We start from the raw sequence: 18,148 nt of genomic DNA, 5'->3' as shown, positions 1-18,148 counted from the left end.
TCTTTTCTGTTCCTGTTTTCTCTTGTCCAGGAATGAACTGCTTCAGCTCATGGAAAGGAATAAGCATTTGCTGAATGTGGACAGCTGTCTGTTCCGATCCTGGTTCAGTTTGCTGCCTCTTCGTGACCTGGCTGACTACATGGGGACCTTGGTTGAATACCTGGTTGCTTCCCCTGCTCATTTCCTGGACTGCTTCCTAGGGGTTTACTACCGGCTTCAAGGACCTTATGAAATCTTGCACAGAAATCTGGAGGTTTGTCATCTGCAATGGGCTATTGCGCCCCAGCTTAGCAAAAGCAGACTGGAGACCAAACATTGAGAGTTTGTGATTCTTCTCTTCTGAAAAGTGAAGGGGTGAAGCACTTAGAAATGACAGAGCCAGCAGAAGTCGCTATGTGTAGGGCTAAAGAATTGAATTGATTGCATTTATTTTTGTTTCAGTAAATAGAGTTCAATAAAGCAATAACCGGTGGCTGTCGAGTTGACTCTGTCTCATGGCGACCCCGTGTGTGTCAGTGCAGAACTGTGCTGATTTTTCTCAAGGAGATTGCCAGGCCTTTCTTCTGGGGCACCTCTGGGTGGCCTTCCTGGAACCTTTTGGTTAGCAACCAAGTGCTTAACCATTTGTATCACCCAGGGACTTAAAGAAAATAATAGCCTCTTGTTATTTATGACTGTGCAACAGGGTAAGAAGTTATTGTGAATGTACTTCATAGTTGCTGCTTTTCCTTTCACATTTCTGGGTAGGGGAAATGGTACAATTTTAAGCCCTCAATTTTATTTGTGAAAGATATAAGGCCAGTACTTTAGAACTCTGAAATTCATTTATAGAAAGAAATTTGCACATTATTTGTGTTGAATTTTCTCAGCTTTGTTTTAGCAAAGACAGTGGCAACATAATGATATCTTTTTTCCTGTTGTTCTTTCCTTCACCCAGCATATTGAGAAAGCTTTAAAAATGCTGTTGCACCTCCTGGAAGCTAATTTTAACAAGTAAGTAGAGAAGTAAAGTGTCATCTCTGTCTCTCACCCACAGTTCCAGGGTCTCAATGGTTACTCCCTATTAGATCGGCAATGTCCCACATTTGGTGAATTAAAAAAAAAACCCAAAGCCGTTGCTGTTGAGTCGATTTCAACTCATAGTGACCCTACAGAACAGAGTAGAAGTGCCCCATGGAATTTCCAGTGAGCGGCTGGTAGATTCAAACCACCAACCTTTTGGTTAACAGCCTGAGCTCTTAACCACTGCACCACCAGGGCTGTCATAATAGGAGGGTCATAAATCAACATATACCTCACTTCTCTTTTTAAGTTATTAATGAACCATCCTATTTTTTAAAAAGAGGGGAAAATAATAGATGTCAGCTGCTAAGATTTTGGTTAATTTTTATTTGGTCTTTTTTCTGTGCATTTATTTTCACTTAATTTTAACTGATGGTCACCCTGTTGCATATTCATGCTTGGTTCAGCTTTCCTTTTACATTTAGTCTTTATATGCTTTTTGTAAGTCAGGTCAGCTTAAAATAAAAATCAAAGGTAGCTTTATGGAATTATCTGAAGTCATTTGCTCCTGCAAATTTATTTGATTTCTGACACTGTAACTGGACATTAAGGAGCCCTAGTCGTGCAGTGGTGTTGGTGGATCGAACCCACCAGCTGCTCTGCAGGAGAAAGATGTGGCAGTCTGCTTCCAGGAAGAGTACAGCTTTGGATACCCTATGGGGCAGTCCTACTCTGTCCTGTACGGTCTCGGTGAGGTGGAATCGACTAGCCGGCAATGGGTTATTTTGGAAGGGACACAGTAAAGAATGTAGAACAACAGGAATATCCAGGTGGGGTGATGGAGCATTTCCTGAGATTCTCGAAGCACTTCCAGTATTACCTCACCTGAAGGCTGGGACGTTAAGGATGCAGGTGGCAGTGTGAAATCGCATTCATGTAAACCACCTGTGATCATTCGGGACCTCACCTAACACTGTGGCTTAACAAGTGAGCGGGTATTCCAACTGGTTCGTTCCATTTCAGACCCCTACTGAGAATTTGCGTTTCCATTCCAGATACACTGAATCAGAATCTATATTTTAACAAGTTCCCCAGGTAATTCTTAGGTATAAGTTTTGAGAACTACTGCTCTCCTAGTGCTTCTCAGATTTGGTCCCTAAGCAGCAGTATTAGCAAAGCCTGGTAACTCGTTAGAAATGCCGACTGTCAGCAGGGGTTCACTGGACCGGTTTGAAGCCCTGCAAGTGAGCCCAGGACCACTTTCTGGTACCACATCCTAAGCTCAGACTCCCACCACCTCGTTAACTCACTGCCTCTCCTGTGTCAGTCAGTGAACATGAAACTGTCCACTCTGGTCCGAGGAAATTTCACGCACAGTACATGTTCCTCTAGCATTTCTCCCTCCCTCCCTGTATCTTTCTGAAACTTTTTTTTAAGTTAATTTAGTATTTTCATCTTTCATAATATACACCCCTTACTTTTTTCAAATAAAGGAATGCACTTGGAAATATTTTAATTTGCTCTTTGCTTTAAGAGTAGTTCAGACAACAGAGGCAAGCCAAAGGAATTTTGTTTCCTTTTTAACTTAGTCACAAGTTCAGGCCTCATTGGAATTTTCCAGATGTTACTCTACGTGAGGTCAAGTAAATGCCTTTTGGTTAAATCAAAGCCAAACCCACTGCCATCGAGTTGATTCTGACTCACAGCAACCCTATAGGACAGAGTATAGGGATGCTATGAGTAGGAATTGACTTGACGGCAATGGGTTTGGTTCTTGGTTTCGGTTTATAACAGCCCCATAGGGTTTCCAAGGCTGTTCGGGCAGTTCCCAGGTTAGGAACATCTGACTTACGTACAACCCGTTGTTATGAATGAACCCCCTTAAAACCTATTACATTAAAAATTTGAGGTACATACAATGGTTTGTAATAACAAACGGGTGCTACTTTGCAACGTGCATCAAAACATTATTTTAATTACTGTATTATGTTAAAGATGTTTCAGCGTATCTGGAAGTGTTTCTTTAATCATTTTTATACATAGAAAGATACACTATATATCCTATGCTAAGACAAACAGTTGACTGTTAGATATGAACCTAACTGTTCCAACTCACATTCAAATTCGACTTAAAGACAGATTTAGGAACGAAACTCCTTCATAATCTGGGGACTGCCTATAATCTCTATGGAAGTAGACTGCCACATTTTATGTGGCTGCTGGGTTCAAACTGATGACTTTTTGGTTAGCAGCCAAGTGCTTTAACCACTGTGCCACCAGGGCTCCAATAAATGTCCCATTTGTTGCTATTTTAAAGGGAAGGAACGTGTCATCAATAATGGGTATGGTTTTCTCATTTCTCCTCAATTTCTCTCAACTCTTTGCTCGGTAGGGTTCCTGAGGAGCCCTTGTTAAAGTCCTACTTGAATGTCTGCTTGAAACTTCACAAAACTATCTGCAAAATCACAAAAAAAACAGAGTTTTATGAGATACCAGCCTTGTCTGCAGAGATTGTTTGCAGAATCATTTCACTTGAGCCTGTGGTGGTAAGTGAAGTAAATATTATGTCACACCCAGGATAGCTGTGGGATTTCAAGAAGCCTCAATTTACCAAGGAGGTAGACCAGGTAGACCAGGGCTAGGATTGCTGGAATGAGGTGGAGTGACAGATTCAGTTATCAAGTATTTATCAAGGACCTGCTCAATGCCGGTTCCGCTCTCAGCTTTGAGGACACACAGTGAACAGGACACCAAGTCGTTATCTCCTTGAGTTTACCTTGGAAGGAGGGGAAGGAGGAGGAGGGGTGGTACACATGTGAATGTATGGTATATCTGATGACCGTGGGGACACATGGAGCCAGGACATTGTGATTTGCTATGTATAGCAAGTAGCCACGGTGGCCAGGTGAGGTTTCACTGATGAGATGCCTGTGAGAGCTGTTTAGTGGGTAGAATCAATGAGACTTGATGAGTGACTGGGTGGGGTAATCATGAGGGAGGAGGTAGGATGACACTTGAGCCTCTGGCTTGAGTGGCATGTGGGTAGTGGCACCCCAAGGGGCTAGGGACCACAGGAGGAGGCTCAGGTGCCAGGAGGGTTGAGTTGGGATTTAAACGGTAGCTGGAGTTGTCAGGAGGAAGGGCTGAGTTTGGTCTTAAACATGTAATTGGAGGTGTCAGAAGGAAGGGCTGAGTTTGATTTAGAAGTGTAGTTCAAGTTTTCAGGAGGAGAAGCTGAGTTTGGTCTTAGACTTGTAGTTCAAGTTGTTGGGAAAAAGAGCTGTTTGGTCTTACACATGAAGTTCAAGTTGTTGGGAGGACCGGCCAAGTTTGGATTCAGACCTGTATTTCAAGTTGTCAGGAGGAGGGGCTGAGTTTGGTCTTAGACAAGTAGTCCAAGTTGTCAGGAGGAGAGGCTGAGTTTGGTCTTAGACAAGTAGTCCAAGTTGTCAGGAGGAGGGGCTGAGTTTGGTCTTAGACAAGTAGTCCAAGTTGTCAGGAGGAGAGGCTGAGTTTGGTCTTAGACAAGTAGTCCAAGTTGTCAGGAGAAGGGCTAAGTTTGGTCACAGATGTGTAGTTCACGTTGTCAGGAGGAGTGGCTAAGTTTGGTCTTAAACATGTAGTTGAAGTTGTCAGGAGGAGTGGCTGAGTTTGGTCTTAGACATGTACTTCAAGTTGTCAGAAGGAGGAGGGGCTGCGTTTGGTCTTAGACATGTACTTCAAGTCGTCAGGAGAAAGGGCCGAGTTTGGATTTAGATGTGTAGTTTGAGTTGCCCTGTAGCAGGCTCCTGGGTATCCAGTAGGCAGGTGGAGCTCTGGAGAGGAGTCCTCTTTGCCCAGGGTGTTGATGTGTGGAAGGACTGCCATGCGTGGTGAGGGCCTAGATGAGGCTCTCAGCCTGCAAAAGGAGTCAAGGAAAACAGTTGGATTGATTCATAATGTTGAGGAGCTGCAGGGTGGCTACCTCATGATGTCAGGGTTCAGGGGACCTGGGGTGAGAAAGTGGCTGGCCTGAGGTACATGAGGTTTAGTCTAGACTTAAGAAAGGACGTGGAGCGAGCAGAGAGCTCCAATAGTGGAGGATCATGGAGGGTGAAAGGGTGGGTAGTTCTGGTGAGGTTAAGGGTCAGGACTGATGGGGTCTAGGCAGGGAGAACAGAGCGTGTGTTAGTGTTTCATGTTCTACAGTGGTAGTAGTTCCAGGTGACACCAGGGCCCTGCGTGTGACCCTGGGCATTGGTGACTGAAGTGAGTGTAGGCAAAGGCCACTGGTTCGAAGATTCCAAGGAGCTGGGGGACCAGGGTGTTAAGGTGTCAGCTCCGTGGACTGAGTGGTCACCAGAACCACATCAGGACTTGCGGGAAGAGATGAGGGACCAAGTGACGGGCAGTGAGGAGAGTCCCAGTGAGGGGCTGAAGGACGCCGTTGCTGGAGGCCTGAGCCTCTGGGGAACAGGGATGTGGAGGGGGGAGGAGTAGGGAGGGGAAGCCTCACCAGAAGAAAGCACGGGTAGGAAGGAGCCGGGTGTGGGCTGCCTCCTGGCTGACAGACCAGCTGTCTTGTGTCAGTGGGGAGCAGGGCCAGTGGAGTCTACATGCACACTAGTTTGGGGTCCTCTGGACTATAGCTGCTGGAAGCTCCATGCCATTGGGGTGCTTCCTTCCTCGCCCATCTGGAGGCAACATGGCCCGCTTTCCTCCCACCAGAGCCCATGGACGTCAGCTTGTGGATGAGGCAGGGTCTACCTCTGCTTTTACTGAAGCCCAGGGAGACTTTCATCTAGAAACTTAACGCCATTCAGACTCTCCCCATGTTCCCCCGTACCTCCTCCATTCACGCTGAACACCCAAAATTCTGGGAAAGTTAAGGTGCTTTCAAAATGTAGGCTCCTTCCCACCCTCGTGGGTCTGAATGTAAATGTACAACTTAAATGTAGCTATTTATTGAGCATCTACTAGATATGTTGGATAATCCAGGGGACACCAAGGTGTAGCATCTCTTTGAAACCTGAATCCATTGCACGTGAGAACAACTGAACTTCCTCTTTTACATGATAGCAGGACTCGGCAGAAACGCATGGCAGTGAAATCAGAAAGAAGGATTCAGTAAAAATGGTGTTCCAGGAAGCTCTCGATGCTATTAGAAGTTGGCTTCAACGTATTTTCACAAAGAAAATTTTCCAGAGCTCACCTGACTTGCGTATCTTATTCAGTTATCCTGAGGAAGTTGAGGTAAGCTTTGCTGAACGCAGAGAAGCTGCTCGAGGGTTTTGAATAGTGGTGCAGTTGTTGTTGGGTGCCATCTAGTCGGTTCCCACTCATATCTAGTCAGCTCTGACTCATAGCGACCCCATTCCTGCAGCTCAGAGAAATAGCCCAGAGGAGAGGGCATGAGCCACAAAGTCTCCTGCTCCGTGGAGGCGGGGCAGTGCTCCCTCTGACGCCACCAGCGCTTTAGTGGATGTTTGTGAGACAAGTGAGACTCGCAGGAGGCGATCACATTCTCACACCACAGAGCCACAGCGCTTCTTGCTGTGTCTGCCTGGAACAGGGCAATATCCCTGACTCTCGAGAAGCTGGAACTGAATTCACAACCAACTTCCAGACATTTCTGTGCCTCCTGCAGGACCCAGGCCTGTGTGCCAGTGTCTGTTGTCCATCAAGATAAGAAGTTGCAAATGTCAACTTGTACCTTGTAATGAAAGATCCTTCTCTAACTGCAGTGTGAAGTTTCAGACTAATAGATGGGAATACCAGCCAAACAAAACTGAATTAAGTATTGCTGCAGGATTTCAAATAGTGTCATCCTGACAGCATTAAGTTAAGGACAGCTGGGTTAAGGACAGCTGTTGACGCACCGAAGTGTGAGTGGTTCTAAGTGCAGTGATCATGGCAATAATAATTAAAATGTAACTGGATGTCCACACGCAGGGAAGTGCTGTTGTACAAACAGGTAATCAAGTTTTGGGGAGATGCGGTGTGACTGGAGGAAACAGGATTAAAGCTCACGCAGACTGGCCACAGGGCGCAGGCTCTGACCATTGTTCCATTCGTTCCAAAGCAAAGTAAAAGCACATGAATGAAAGGGGCCAGCTAACTAAATGGAGTGCCTGTTCCTAGGCTGGATCCTGATCTAAGAAGTCAGCTGGACAGGACGTGGTGTGGCCAACTGGGGAAATGAGATGTGGCCTGCATTGTGGACAGTCGCATCATGTCCAGGCTAACTGGCCTGAGTCTGACATGTGCAGTTAGCATTCTGAATGTAGCTGTGTAGCAGAAGGCCTTGTTGATAGGAGACGCCTGCCCCTGTACTTAGGGGCAAAGCCTCATGGTGTCTGCAACTTACTTTCAGTTGGTTCAGCAAAGAAAATGCTTATAGAGAGTGAGAGATGGACTAGCAAGCATCGCCGAGTGGGGAAGAGATGGAGCAGTTGTGTTGAACGTTAACAGCTGGTGAATCTGGTTGAGGGAGGGTATATGGGTGACGTGTGCTATTCTTGCAACTTGTTTGTCGGCTGAAAATTGTTCAAAATAAAAAGTGGGAGGAAAATGCTTGCAGAAGAAACTGATTACACAGCAGGATGAGCTAGTCCAATCAGCACCCTTCATTTCATAAGGCTAGCAGGGTTGCCATGACGTCTACTAATCCAGCTCACTAGTGACAAAGGTGAGTGAGAACCCATGTGTCCTCGTAGTCCAGCGCTCTCTGCACCATGATCCTGGTCCATCTTTCTTTTTTCATAAAATAACACTTTTTTAAAAATCAGTGAAATAAAATTTTTATTTATTTATGTAGTTTTTTTTCTTTAAATTGTTTCATAAGTAAGACTTATTGGCAAACCTCATCTTTTTTAATTGGTTCATGTCATCCTTTTTTTTTTTTTTTAATTGTGGTAACTATATTCTTAGCAGAGGAGCCCTGGTGGTACAGTGGTTAATGATCAGCTGCTCACGGACAGCCTGGTGGTTCTAACCTACCAGCTGCTCTGCAGGAGAAAGGCGTGGCAGTCTGCTTCTGTAAAGATTACAGCCTAGGCCTAAGACTGTGGTCCCCACACACCCTTTTAACTCAGAATTGAAGTCACTCCTGAGGTTCACCCTTCAGCCAAAGATTAGACAAGGCCCATGAAACAAAATGAGACTGAATGGGCGCACTAGCACAGAGGCAAGGACAAGAAGGCAGGAGGGGACAGGAAAGCTGGACAAATGGAAATGTGGAACCCGAGGTGGAGAAGGGGAGAGTGTTGACATGTGGCGGGGTTGGCAACCAATGTCACAAAGCAATATGTGTATTAGTTGTTTAATGAGAAACTAATTTGCTCAGGAAACATTCACCCAAAGCACAATTAAAAAAAAAAGATTACAGCCTAGGAAACCCTGTGGGGCAGAGTTCTACTCTGTCACATGGGGTCACTATGAGTCGGAATCAACTCGATAGCAGTAGGTTTGGTTTATATATGTTACAAAGTGTATTTCAACAAGCATCATATGTACAGCTCACTGACATTAATTACGTTCGTTGTGTTGTTCACCCATCAACCTTACACGTTCCCAGACTTTTCCGTCACTCTTGACAGAACCATTAGCCGGCAGAGTGGCTGCCATGGATGTGTGGGTTTTGCAGGTCTGGAGGCGGCTGGTGGAAATACACTTTCCTGTGGAGCATGGCTGGAAGGAGGCGTTGCTGGGAGACCTGGAAGGGAGACTCAAACAGGTACCAACAGCCTGGGGGTGCTCTTTCAGGGGCGAGAAGGAAAGTTTGATAAAGCCAGACCACTAGCAGTGACAAGTAAACTCGAATACTGCATCTGAATGGAAAGCCTCACTGTGTGCGGGCAGGAAGTACATCCTGGTTTGCATCTCCATTTCTGATCCAGGCTCAGTAGTCTGAGCCCAGGGAACGTTTCAAAGTTTGGTGGTGATATTCCGGAGAATGTCTTGGATCTTGCCACCACAAGGACCCTGAGGCATAAGCAGGGTAAAGCCCTCCATATGCCGGACCTCCAAGTGGCCCTCTGGTGACAGGAGTGTTATTAAACACAGCAAAAAGTTCGGAAAGCACAAAAATGCTCTTCTTTTCTGACCCAGAAAATTAGTTTTTATATGATATGAGAGTATTTTACATAAAACCATTAAATGGATCTATTTAGGAGAACACAAGCATGTGAAAATCACTTATTTATCAAAGTTTACCTGTTTTTGCAAGCTGCTCTGCCGGGTGCTTTTTCTGCAAGTGCGAAGCCTCTTTATTTTAGCCTTTCTGGCCTAATGGTGGGGGCAGGGAGGACATGCTCAGTGTGGGGAGGAGGGAAGGGTAAGAAAACGGGCAGGCGACTGATAAAACAGCAGGAAAGTAAAAATACCTGGGGTCTTCTATTCCAGCGAGCACTAGAGCACAGCAGCGATGGCTCCTCAGATCTTGTTTCCGTTTTTGCAGGAGAGGCCGCTCTTGCAGATCTCGGCCTACTGCGGCACTGGCTGGAACCCCTCAGGCCTGGACGACAGTGTGGCTAAGAGCTTTGAGAAGTGCGTCATTGAAGCCGTGAGCTCAGCCTGCCAGGTAGCCAACCGCTCTGACTTGGAAAATGTATTAGGGTTCCCAGCTGCATTCCTTTGGTTTTATTGTACTTTAGATGAAGGTATACAGAACAAACTAGCTTCTCGTTAAACAGTTTTTACACATATTGTTTTACAACATTGATTAACAAGCCCACGACACCTCAACACTCTCCCTTCTCAACCCTTGGGTTCCCTATTACCAGTTTTCCTGTCCCCTCCAGCCTTCTAGTCCTTGCCCTTCGGCTGGTGTGCCCCTTTAGTCTCGTTTTGTTTTATGGGGCCTGTCCAACCTTTGGCTGAGGGGTGAACCTCGGGAGTGACTTCATAACTGACCTAACAGGGTGTCCAGGGGCCATACTCCCAGGGTTTCTCCAGTCTCTGTCAGGCCAATAAGTCTGGTATGTTTTTATGAGTTAGAATTTTGCTCTACATTTTTCTCCAGCTCTATCCAGAACCCTCTATTGTGATCCCTGTCAGAGCAGTCAGTGGTGGTAACCGGGCACCATCTAGTTGTACTGGACTCAGTCTGGTGGATGCCATGTTAGTTGTGGTCCATTAGTCTTTTGGACTAATCTTTCCCTTGTATCTTTAGTTTTCTTCATTCTCCCTTGCTCCTAAAGGGGCGAGACCAGTGTAGTATCTTAGATGACTCCTCACAGGCTTTTTAAGACCCCAGATGCAACTCACCAAAGTAGAACATAGAACATTTTCTTTATAAACTATATTATACCAGTCGAGCTAGATGTTCCCCAATACCATGGTCCCCACAGCCCTCGGCCCAGCAATTTGGTCCCTCAGGTAGTTTGAATGTGTCCATGGAGCTTCCATGACCTTGCCTTGTACAAGTTTTGCTGGCTTCCCCAGTATTTTCTACTGTCTTATCCTTCACTAAAGTTAACACTTGTCTGTTTAGTGTTTTTCCATCCCCACCCCTTCCTTCCCTTGTAGCCATCAAAGATTGTTCCTTTTTGTGTGTGAGCCTTTTCATGAGTTTTTATAGTACTGGTCTTATACAATATTTGTCCTTTTGTGATTGACTTATTTCACTCAGCATAATGACCTCCAGATTCATCCATGTAATGAGATGCTTTGCAGATTCATCATTCTCCTTTATTGTTGCATAATACTCCATTGTGTGTATGCACCATTGTTTGTTTATCCATTCATCTGTTGATGGGCATCTAGGCTGTTTCCATCTTTTTGCTGTTGTGAACAATGCTTCAGTGAACATGGGCATGCATACGTCTATTTGTGCTACAACTCTTATTTCTCTGATATATTCCTAGGAGTGGGATTGCTGGATCATATGGTATTTCTATTTCTAGCTTTCTAAGGAAGTGCCATATCATTTTCCAAAATGGTTGTATGATTTTGCATTCCTACCACCAATGCATAAGAGTTCCAATCTCCCCACAGCCTCTCCAACATTTGTTATTTCCTGTTTTTCAGATTCATGCCAGTAACGCCTGGGTGAGACGTTATTTCCTTGCAGTTTTGATTTGCATTTCTCTAATGGCCAGTGATCACGTGCATTTCCTCTGTTGGCCACTTGAATATCTTCTTTGGTAAAGTCTGTTCATTTCCTTTGTCCATTTATTAATTGGAATGTTTGTCTTTTTGTTGTAGAGGTGTTGGATTTTCTGGTAGATTTTAGAGATTAGACTTTTGTCTGATTTGTAATAGCCAAAATTTTTTCCCAGTTTGTAGGTTCTCTTTTTACCCTTTTGGTGAAGTCTTTTGATGAGCATATATATGTGTTTAATTTTTAGAAGATCCCAGTTATTTAGCTTATGTTCTGGAGTTTGTGTGTTGTTGGCTATGGTTTGTATCCTGTTAATGCCGTGTATTAGGGCCTTTAGTGTTGATCCTACTTTTTCTTCTATGACTTTATAGATTTTGGCTTTATATTTAGGTCTTTGATCCATTTTGAATTCGTTTTTGTGTATGGTGTGAGGTATGGGTCCTGTGTCATTTTTTTGTAAATGGACATCCAATCTTACCAGCACCTTTTGTTAAAAAAGACTGTCTTTCTCCTATTTGATGGAGTTTGGGCCCTTGTTGAAGATCAGGTGACTGTAGGTGGATGGATTTACATCTGGGTTCTCAATTCTGTTCCATTGGTCAGTGTGTCTGTCATTGTACCAGTACCAGGCTGTTTTGACTACCGTAGCTATATAGTAGGCTCTGAGGTCAGGTAGTGCAAGTCCTCCTACTTTATTCTTCTTCAGTGGTGTTTTACTTATTTGGGGCTTCTTCCCTTTCCATATAAAGTTAATGATTAGTTTTTCCATCTCTTTAAATAATGTTGTTGGTATTTGGATCAGAATTGCATTGTATGTGTAAATTGCTTTGGGTAGGATTGTCATTTTCACAATGTTGAGTCTACCTATCCATGAGCATGGTAGGTTTTTCCATTTATGTAGATCTCTTTTGGTTTCTTGCAGTAGTGTTTTATAGTTTTCTTTGTATAAGTTTTTTACATCAGTGGTTGGATTTATTCCTGAGTATTTAATTTTTTTAGAGGCTATTATAAATGGTATTGTTTTCCTGATTTCCTTTTCATCATTCTCTTTATTGGCGTATAAGAATCCAACTGATTTTTGTATGTTTGTCTTGTATCCTCACAGCTGCATTCTTATGTCCATCAGTTAAAGACTGTTAAGCACCGCTGGGCCTGAGACCCTGTGCTGGCACAAAGGGGAATGGGAAGTGGGCATCCCCCTGGCTGGCCTAGTAGAATGGCTCTGAAACCTGGTACCCTCTACCCAATCTTTGAAACGATGCTTGGTTTGAAGATGCTGTTGTTGTTAGGTGCCATGGAGTCAGTACCGACTCATAACAACCCTATGTACAACAGAATGGAACACTGCCCAGTCCTGCCCCATCCTCATAATCGTTGTTATTCTTGAGCCCACTGTTGACAGCCACTGTGTCATTCTGTCTCTTTGAGGGTCTTCCTCTTTTTCACTGACCCTCTACTTTACCAAGCATAATGTCCTTCTCCAGGGACTGGTCCCTCCTGATAACATGTCCAAAGTATGTGATACCAAGTCTCACCATCCTTGCTTCTAAGAAGCATTCTGGCTGTACTTCTTCCAAGACAGATTTATTCATCCTTCTGGCAGTCCATGGTGTATTCAATATTCTTTTTCAATAATTCAAAGGCATCAATTCTTCGGTCTTCTTTATTCTTTGTCCCACTTTCGCATGCATATGAGGTGATTGAAAATACCATGGCTTGGGTCAGGCACATCTTACTCCTTAAAGTGACATCTTTGCTTTTCGACACTTTAAAGAGGTCTTTTGAGCAGATTTGCCTAATGCAATGCCTTCATTTTATTTCTTGACTGCTGCTTCCATGGGCACTGATTGTGGATCCAAGTAAAACGAAATCCCTGACAACTTCAATCTTTTTTCCATTTATCACGATGTTGCTTATTGATCCAGTTGTGAGGACTTTTGTTTTCTTTATGTTGAGGTGTAATCTGTAATCTACCGAAGGCTATAGTCCTTGATCTTCATCAGTAAGTAATTCAAGTCCTCTTCACTTTCAGCAACTATGGTTGTGTCATCTGTATAACACAGGTTGTTAATGAGTCTTCCTCCAATTCTGATGCTGTGTTCTTCTTCATATAATCCAGCTTCTTGGATTATTTGCTCAGCATACAGATTGAATATGTATAGTGAAAGGATACAACCCTGACACATACCTTTCCTGACTCTAAACCATGCGGTATTCCCTTGTTCTGTTCGACTGCCTTGTATGTACAGGTTCCTCATGAGCACAATTAAGGGTTCTAGATGGTTGTTATGAGGGCAGTGGTGGTTCCTGGTTGAATTCTCACCTTCCATGTGGGAGACCCATGTTCAATTCCCAGCCAATGCACCTCATATGCAGTCACCACCCATGTGTCAATGGACACTTGTGTGTTGCTGGGATGCTGAACAGGTTTCAGGAGAGCGTCTAGACTAAGACAGGCTAAGAAGAAAGGGCTGGAGCTCTACTTCAGAAAATCAGTCAATGAAAACCTTATGGTCATAGTCAGACATGTCTGACATTGTAATTCATTTCCCATTTTTAATGAAGGTTTGAGTTTGGTCAAAGTTTAGGACTCTCAGACTCAACAAAAACCTGATAGGGTAGCTTATAGAGCCTGAGATTGCACAATGTTGAAAACTTCTAGGGCAGTGATTTGCACAAAACCTAGAACTTCTACTACTGTCACTAAAAAAAAAAAAAAAAGGTGAATTCTTGCAAGAACAAAATAGTATCAGATCCTTCAACAAATCTTGAAAAAGTCTACACAAGGATGGAAGCTCAAAATTCGAGGGTTTTTTTTTTTTTTACCTTATGATGACTCCCGAGAGTCTTTGGAAACAGATGAACTTGAGGGGCCTGTGCTTTGCATCAAAGCTCTAAGTCCTTGGCTTCTCAGGGTCACAGAAGATAATGCACCTTCGAATCCCACAATTCTGACACCACAGATATCAAAGTGTAAAACTGGAGTCTCTGTTAAAATGAAAAAGATTTATTGAGGGATATTACAACTGTGGTTGAGTAACAATTTGGAAAATTACAAATTGCTCCAAAGTACAGAAAATGAGAAGAGCTTTTATATAGGAGATGCTTAGGGAAACAGCAACAATCAGTGACACATTAATAACTGTAAGTCATACACTAGTTAATCTATAGGTGTCCTGTCCTGGAGCTAGCCTGTAGAAGCATTCTGAGAAAATGTTTCTACCTACCTTTCAAGGATAGGGGTAGCTTGTACAGAAAACATTCTTTTTGAGAGCATCTGCAATTCTGTCACTCCTTCTCCCCTTTCTCCCTGAGTCAGTATAGACTGACCCACTACTGTGAGCTCAGCTCAAATGCCTCTTATTTTTCGGGTCTGTTGGTACAATACAAAATGGAGTTGGCCTGCACCCTGGGTAGAAGCCTCTCCTATGCCAAGCACCTAGATTTTTGTGATCTTCACAGATCAGAATGCTCTACTCCACAGTCAATTATGGAGATGGTGCAGGACCGGGCAGCATTTTGTTCCATTGTGCACAGGGCGGCCATGAGTCGGGGGGTCAGAGGGGCCAACTTAACGGCAGCTAACAACAGATGGCCTTTATAGGCAGTGTGAAATCACAGCCACTCCCATGTATCCTCAAATCAAGCACACTTGCAGGCAGCCCCTGAAAGAGCCCCGTTACTGTCACTGCTCCTTGTGTGTTTGTCTGCTAGCCCTTGTTTGGCAGATATGCACCAAAAGATTCCACAAGATGTATACAGCATTTATGGGAGAAAGATTTATACAAGGAGACAGAACCAGTATACAGGGAAATGGAAAGGGTCTAAGAAATGTTAAGTATTTTACGAATTTGCTCTTTTGAGACCTTTTAAAATTCCTTACAACAGATTTCTGAAATAGCTTTGGGTGGGTAATTTACTTTTGCTATTTAATAACCAGTCAATAAAAAACTTCTTTCCCTCTCTGTTAATTTTCTGATAGTCTCAGATCAGCATCCTTGATGGTCTCCCTTCTTATGATTTGCGGAAATTTGGCAAAATCGTGTCTGCTGTGATCACCAAGTCCTGGCCAGTGAATGACGGGCAAGCCGTGGATGACATTGATGAGGTTTTAAAGCACCTGCTCACGGGGCCAGACATCAAGCAGCTCTTCAAACTGTACGGTGTGTGGGATGGGCAGGACGGACTGTGCTGTGAAGTGGGTGTCCCCTGGCTTTGAGGAGGGGCAGAATATTTGAATATGAGGATGAGCTGATGTTTCATAAAGGAAGCAGGTTGAATGAGGGATCCAGGAAGGCTCAGGGTGTCTTGCATGGTAAATAAGAACTAATCCTAAAAGCCACCATTCATTGAATACCTACTCTATGCCAGCTTCTGTGCTGACATTTGTTGTTGTTAACTGCTGTCGAGTCAATGCCCATTCGTGGTGACCCCATGTGTTACAGAGTAGGACTGCTCCACAGGATTTTCTTGACTGTGATCTTAATGGAAGCAGATTGCAGGGCTGTTTCTTCCACAATACCACTGGGTGGGTTCAAACATAGTGTACTTCAGGGTCCTGCAAGCCCTTCTTAAAATCACAATTCTTCAGATGAGAAACGGAGCTTGGAATGTAATGGGACTTCTCCAAGGTCTCAGCCATCATAATTACGAAGAGCTAATTACTGTCTGTCTGGCTCTAAAACCCAGTCTCTCCTATTCTGAGATCAATGTAGAATGTCCAGCCCAGTATCGATAACCTAATAGAAAACTGAGTGCTGTCTGATTCTTCCACCCCTCCCCCGTGCCCCAAGTGTCTGTGATCAAAGAGGGGGAGCTATGCACTACCCTAAAAGCATCATCTGTAAGTTTATATGGAAGACACTATACAAGCAGTCCCCGGGTTATGAACGAGATTCATTCCTGAGTGTGTCTGTAAGACGAATTTGTAGGTAGGTTGGAACAGGTGCATACGGGTCTTATTTAGCTTTACTGCCGTGCAAGCAAAGGCTCCAAGCTTTTCAATGGTTTAAAAGCTGCATGTGCAGCAGGTGAAGGCGATTGTAATGAAGAATTTGTTGCAAGCAGGGGTTAATTCAATCGTTTCAAAGTGAGGGCAAATTTACATAATATTAAGGAGCAAGCAAGAGTCGTCCTTGGTAACCCTGGGAATTACTGTATTCAGATTTAGCTGGACAGGACAGGATGCGGAACCGGAAATCCCAGGTTAAATGTTGCTGAGTCTTGGTTTCATCAAATAACCGGGACTCCCTACATGTCAATGTAGTTGTAGGGATAAAATAAAATAATATGGGAATGCCATGTGAATTCTTAAAAGCTACTCAATTGAAAAGATTATATCTGTGGGTTTTTTGATTAATATGCTTTATATTTTAGAGCAGTTTGAGATTTACAGAAAAATCTTACTGTAAGTACAAACAGTTGCCATGTACCCTGCTCCCCCAGCACAGTTTCCTGTTGTTGACATCTGGCATTCATGGGGCACATTTGTTACAACTGATGAGCCAGCATTGATACATCTTTATAAACTAGAGTCCATAGTTTCATTGGGGTTCACTCTTCATGTGGTGCAGTCCTACAAGGGGAGTCACTGTGACTTGGAATCAATTCCTAGGTAACTAGCAACAACAAATGGTTTTTCACAAATGCATAATGTCATGTGTCCACCATTATAATATCATACAGAATCGTTTCACTGCCCTAAAAACGCCCTGTGCTCCACCTAATCATCCCTCCCTCTTCCGCTTGACACCAGCAACCACTGCTCTTTTCACTGTCTCTATAGCTTTGCCTTTTCCATAATGTCATATGGTTGGAATCAAACAGTATGTTGCTTTTTCAGACTGGCTTTTGTCACTTAGCAGTATCCTTTTAAGGTTCCTCGTGTCTTTTCGTGACTTGATAGCTCATTTTTACTGCTGAATAATACTCTATTGTATTGATGTATCACAATTTGTTTATCCACTAACCTGTTGAAGGACATCTTGGTTGCTTTCAAGTTTTGACAGTTATGAATAAAGCTGTATATATATATAAAATATATATATATATATATATATACTTAATAGCACAAATAAACTTGTTGTTACCTGCTGTCAAGTCTGTTCTAACTCATAGTGACCTTATGTACAACAGAAGGGAACACTGCCCGGTCCTGTGCCATCCTCACAATTGTTGTTATACTTGAGCCTATTGTTGCAGCCACTATGTCAGGCCACCTCATTGAGGGCTTTCCTCTTTTCTGCTGACCTCCTACTTTACCAAGCATGATGTCCTTCTTCAGGGGCTGGTTCCTTCTGATAACACATCCAAAGCACATAAGATGAAGTTCTGCCATCCATGCGTATAAGGAGCGTTCTGGCCGGACACCACATGTCTGTCAGTTTGTCATACTGTGCTGCGTTGTATGTTGCTGTGATGCTGGAAGCTTTGCCACCTGTGTGTCAAATACTAGCAGGGTCACCCTTGGTGGACAGGCAGGTTTCGGCTGAGCTTCCAGACTAAGACAAACTAGAAAGAACGACCTGGAAGTCTACTTCTGAAAAAATCAAAAGACCTGGCAGTCTATTTCTGAAAAAATTGACCAGTGAAAACCTTATGAATAGCAGTGGAACAAATAAACTTGATTTTCTCATAATACTATACCCATTGCTGTCAAGTTGATTCTGATTCCTAGCAACCCTAAAGGACAGAGTAGAACTACCCCATGGAGTTTCCACGGCTGTAATCCTTATGGAAGCAGACTGCCACATCTTTCTCCCATGGAGCGGCCGGTGGGTTTGAACCACCAACCTTTTGGTTAGCAGCCGACCACTTAACCACTGTGCCACCACGGCTCTTTTATAATACTATATATAACCCTAATATTACTGGGGAAGAAATTTTTCAGTGGTGTTTATCTATATATATTTTAAAAAATCTGTCCTCTAAATTGATCCCAAATTCACATTCCAAGTTTTGCCAAGACAGCCAAGATCTGCAGAATGTAAAGTCATCTTCATCGCTCAGGTCGGCAGCTTCACATCAATGTTTGTCTGTTTCCATGTGCTGTGAAAATGCCTCCTT

General features: G+C 43.7%; 1 protein-coding gene across 12 annotated transcripts in view; it reads left to right on the top strand.

Annotated features, from left to right (window-relative positions):
• Positions 1–18,148, top strand: part of RNF213 (ring finger protein 213) — a 129,141-nt gene that overhangs the window by 27,629 nt on the left and 83,364 nt on the right. For 8 of the 12 annotated variants that reach the window (XM_023556824.2, XM_023556826.2, XM_064270597.1 and 5 more), the window contains 8 exons: positions 31–253; positions 938–993; positions 3,395–3,548; positions 6,061–6,234; positions 8,558–8,716; positions 9,440–9,562; positions 11,011–11,031; positions 15,066–15,246. In XM_023556824.2, coding sequence (XP_023412592.2) covers positions 31–253; positions 938–993; positions 3,395–3,548; positions 6,061–6,234; positions 8,558–8,716; positions 9,440–9,562; positions 11,011–11,031; positions 15,066–15,246 — 1,091 coding nt within the window. The remainder of the gene's footprint in view (positions 1–30; positions 254–937; positions 994–3,394; positions 3,549–6,060; positions 6,235–8,557; positions 8,717–9,439; positions 9,563–11,010; positions 11,032–15,065; positions 15,247–18,148) is intronic. The other 4 variants (XM_023556820.2, XM_023556822.2, XM_023556821.2 and 1 more) reach the window with 4 other exon arrangements.

Source organism: Loxodonta africana, chromosome 18 (genome assembly GCF_030014295.1).
Source record: "Loxodonta africana isolate mLoxAfr1 chromosome 18, mLoxAfr1.hap2, whole genome shotgun sequence".
In the NCBI taxonomy this organism is placed as follows: domain Eukaryota; kingdom Metazoa; phylum Chordata; class Mammalia; order Proboscidea; family Elephantidae; genus Loxodonta; species Loxodonta africana.
Note: the sequence above shows the minus strand (reverse complement) of the source record. Positions and strands in the feature narration are given on the sequence as shown.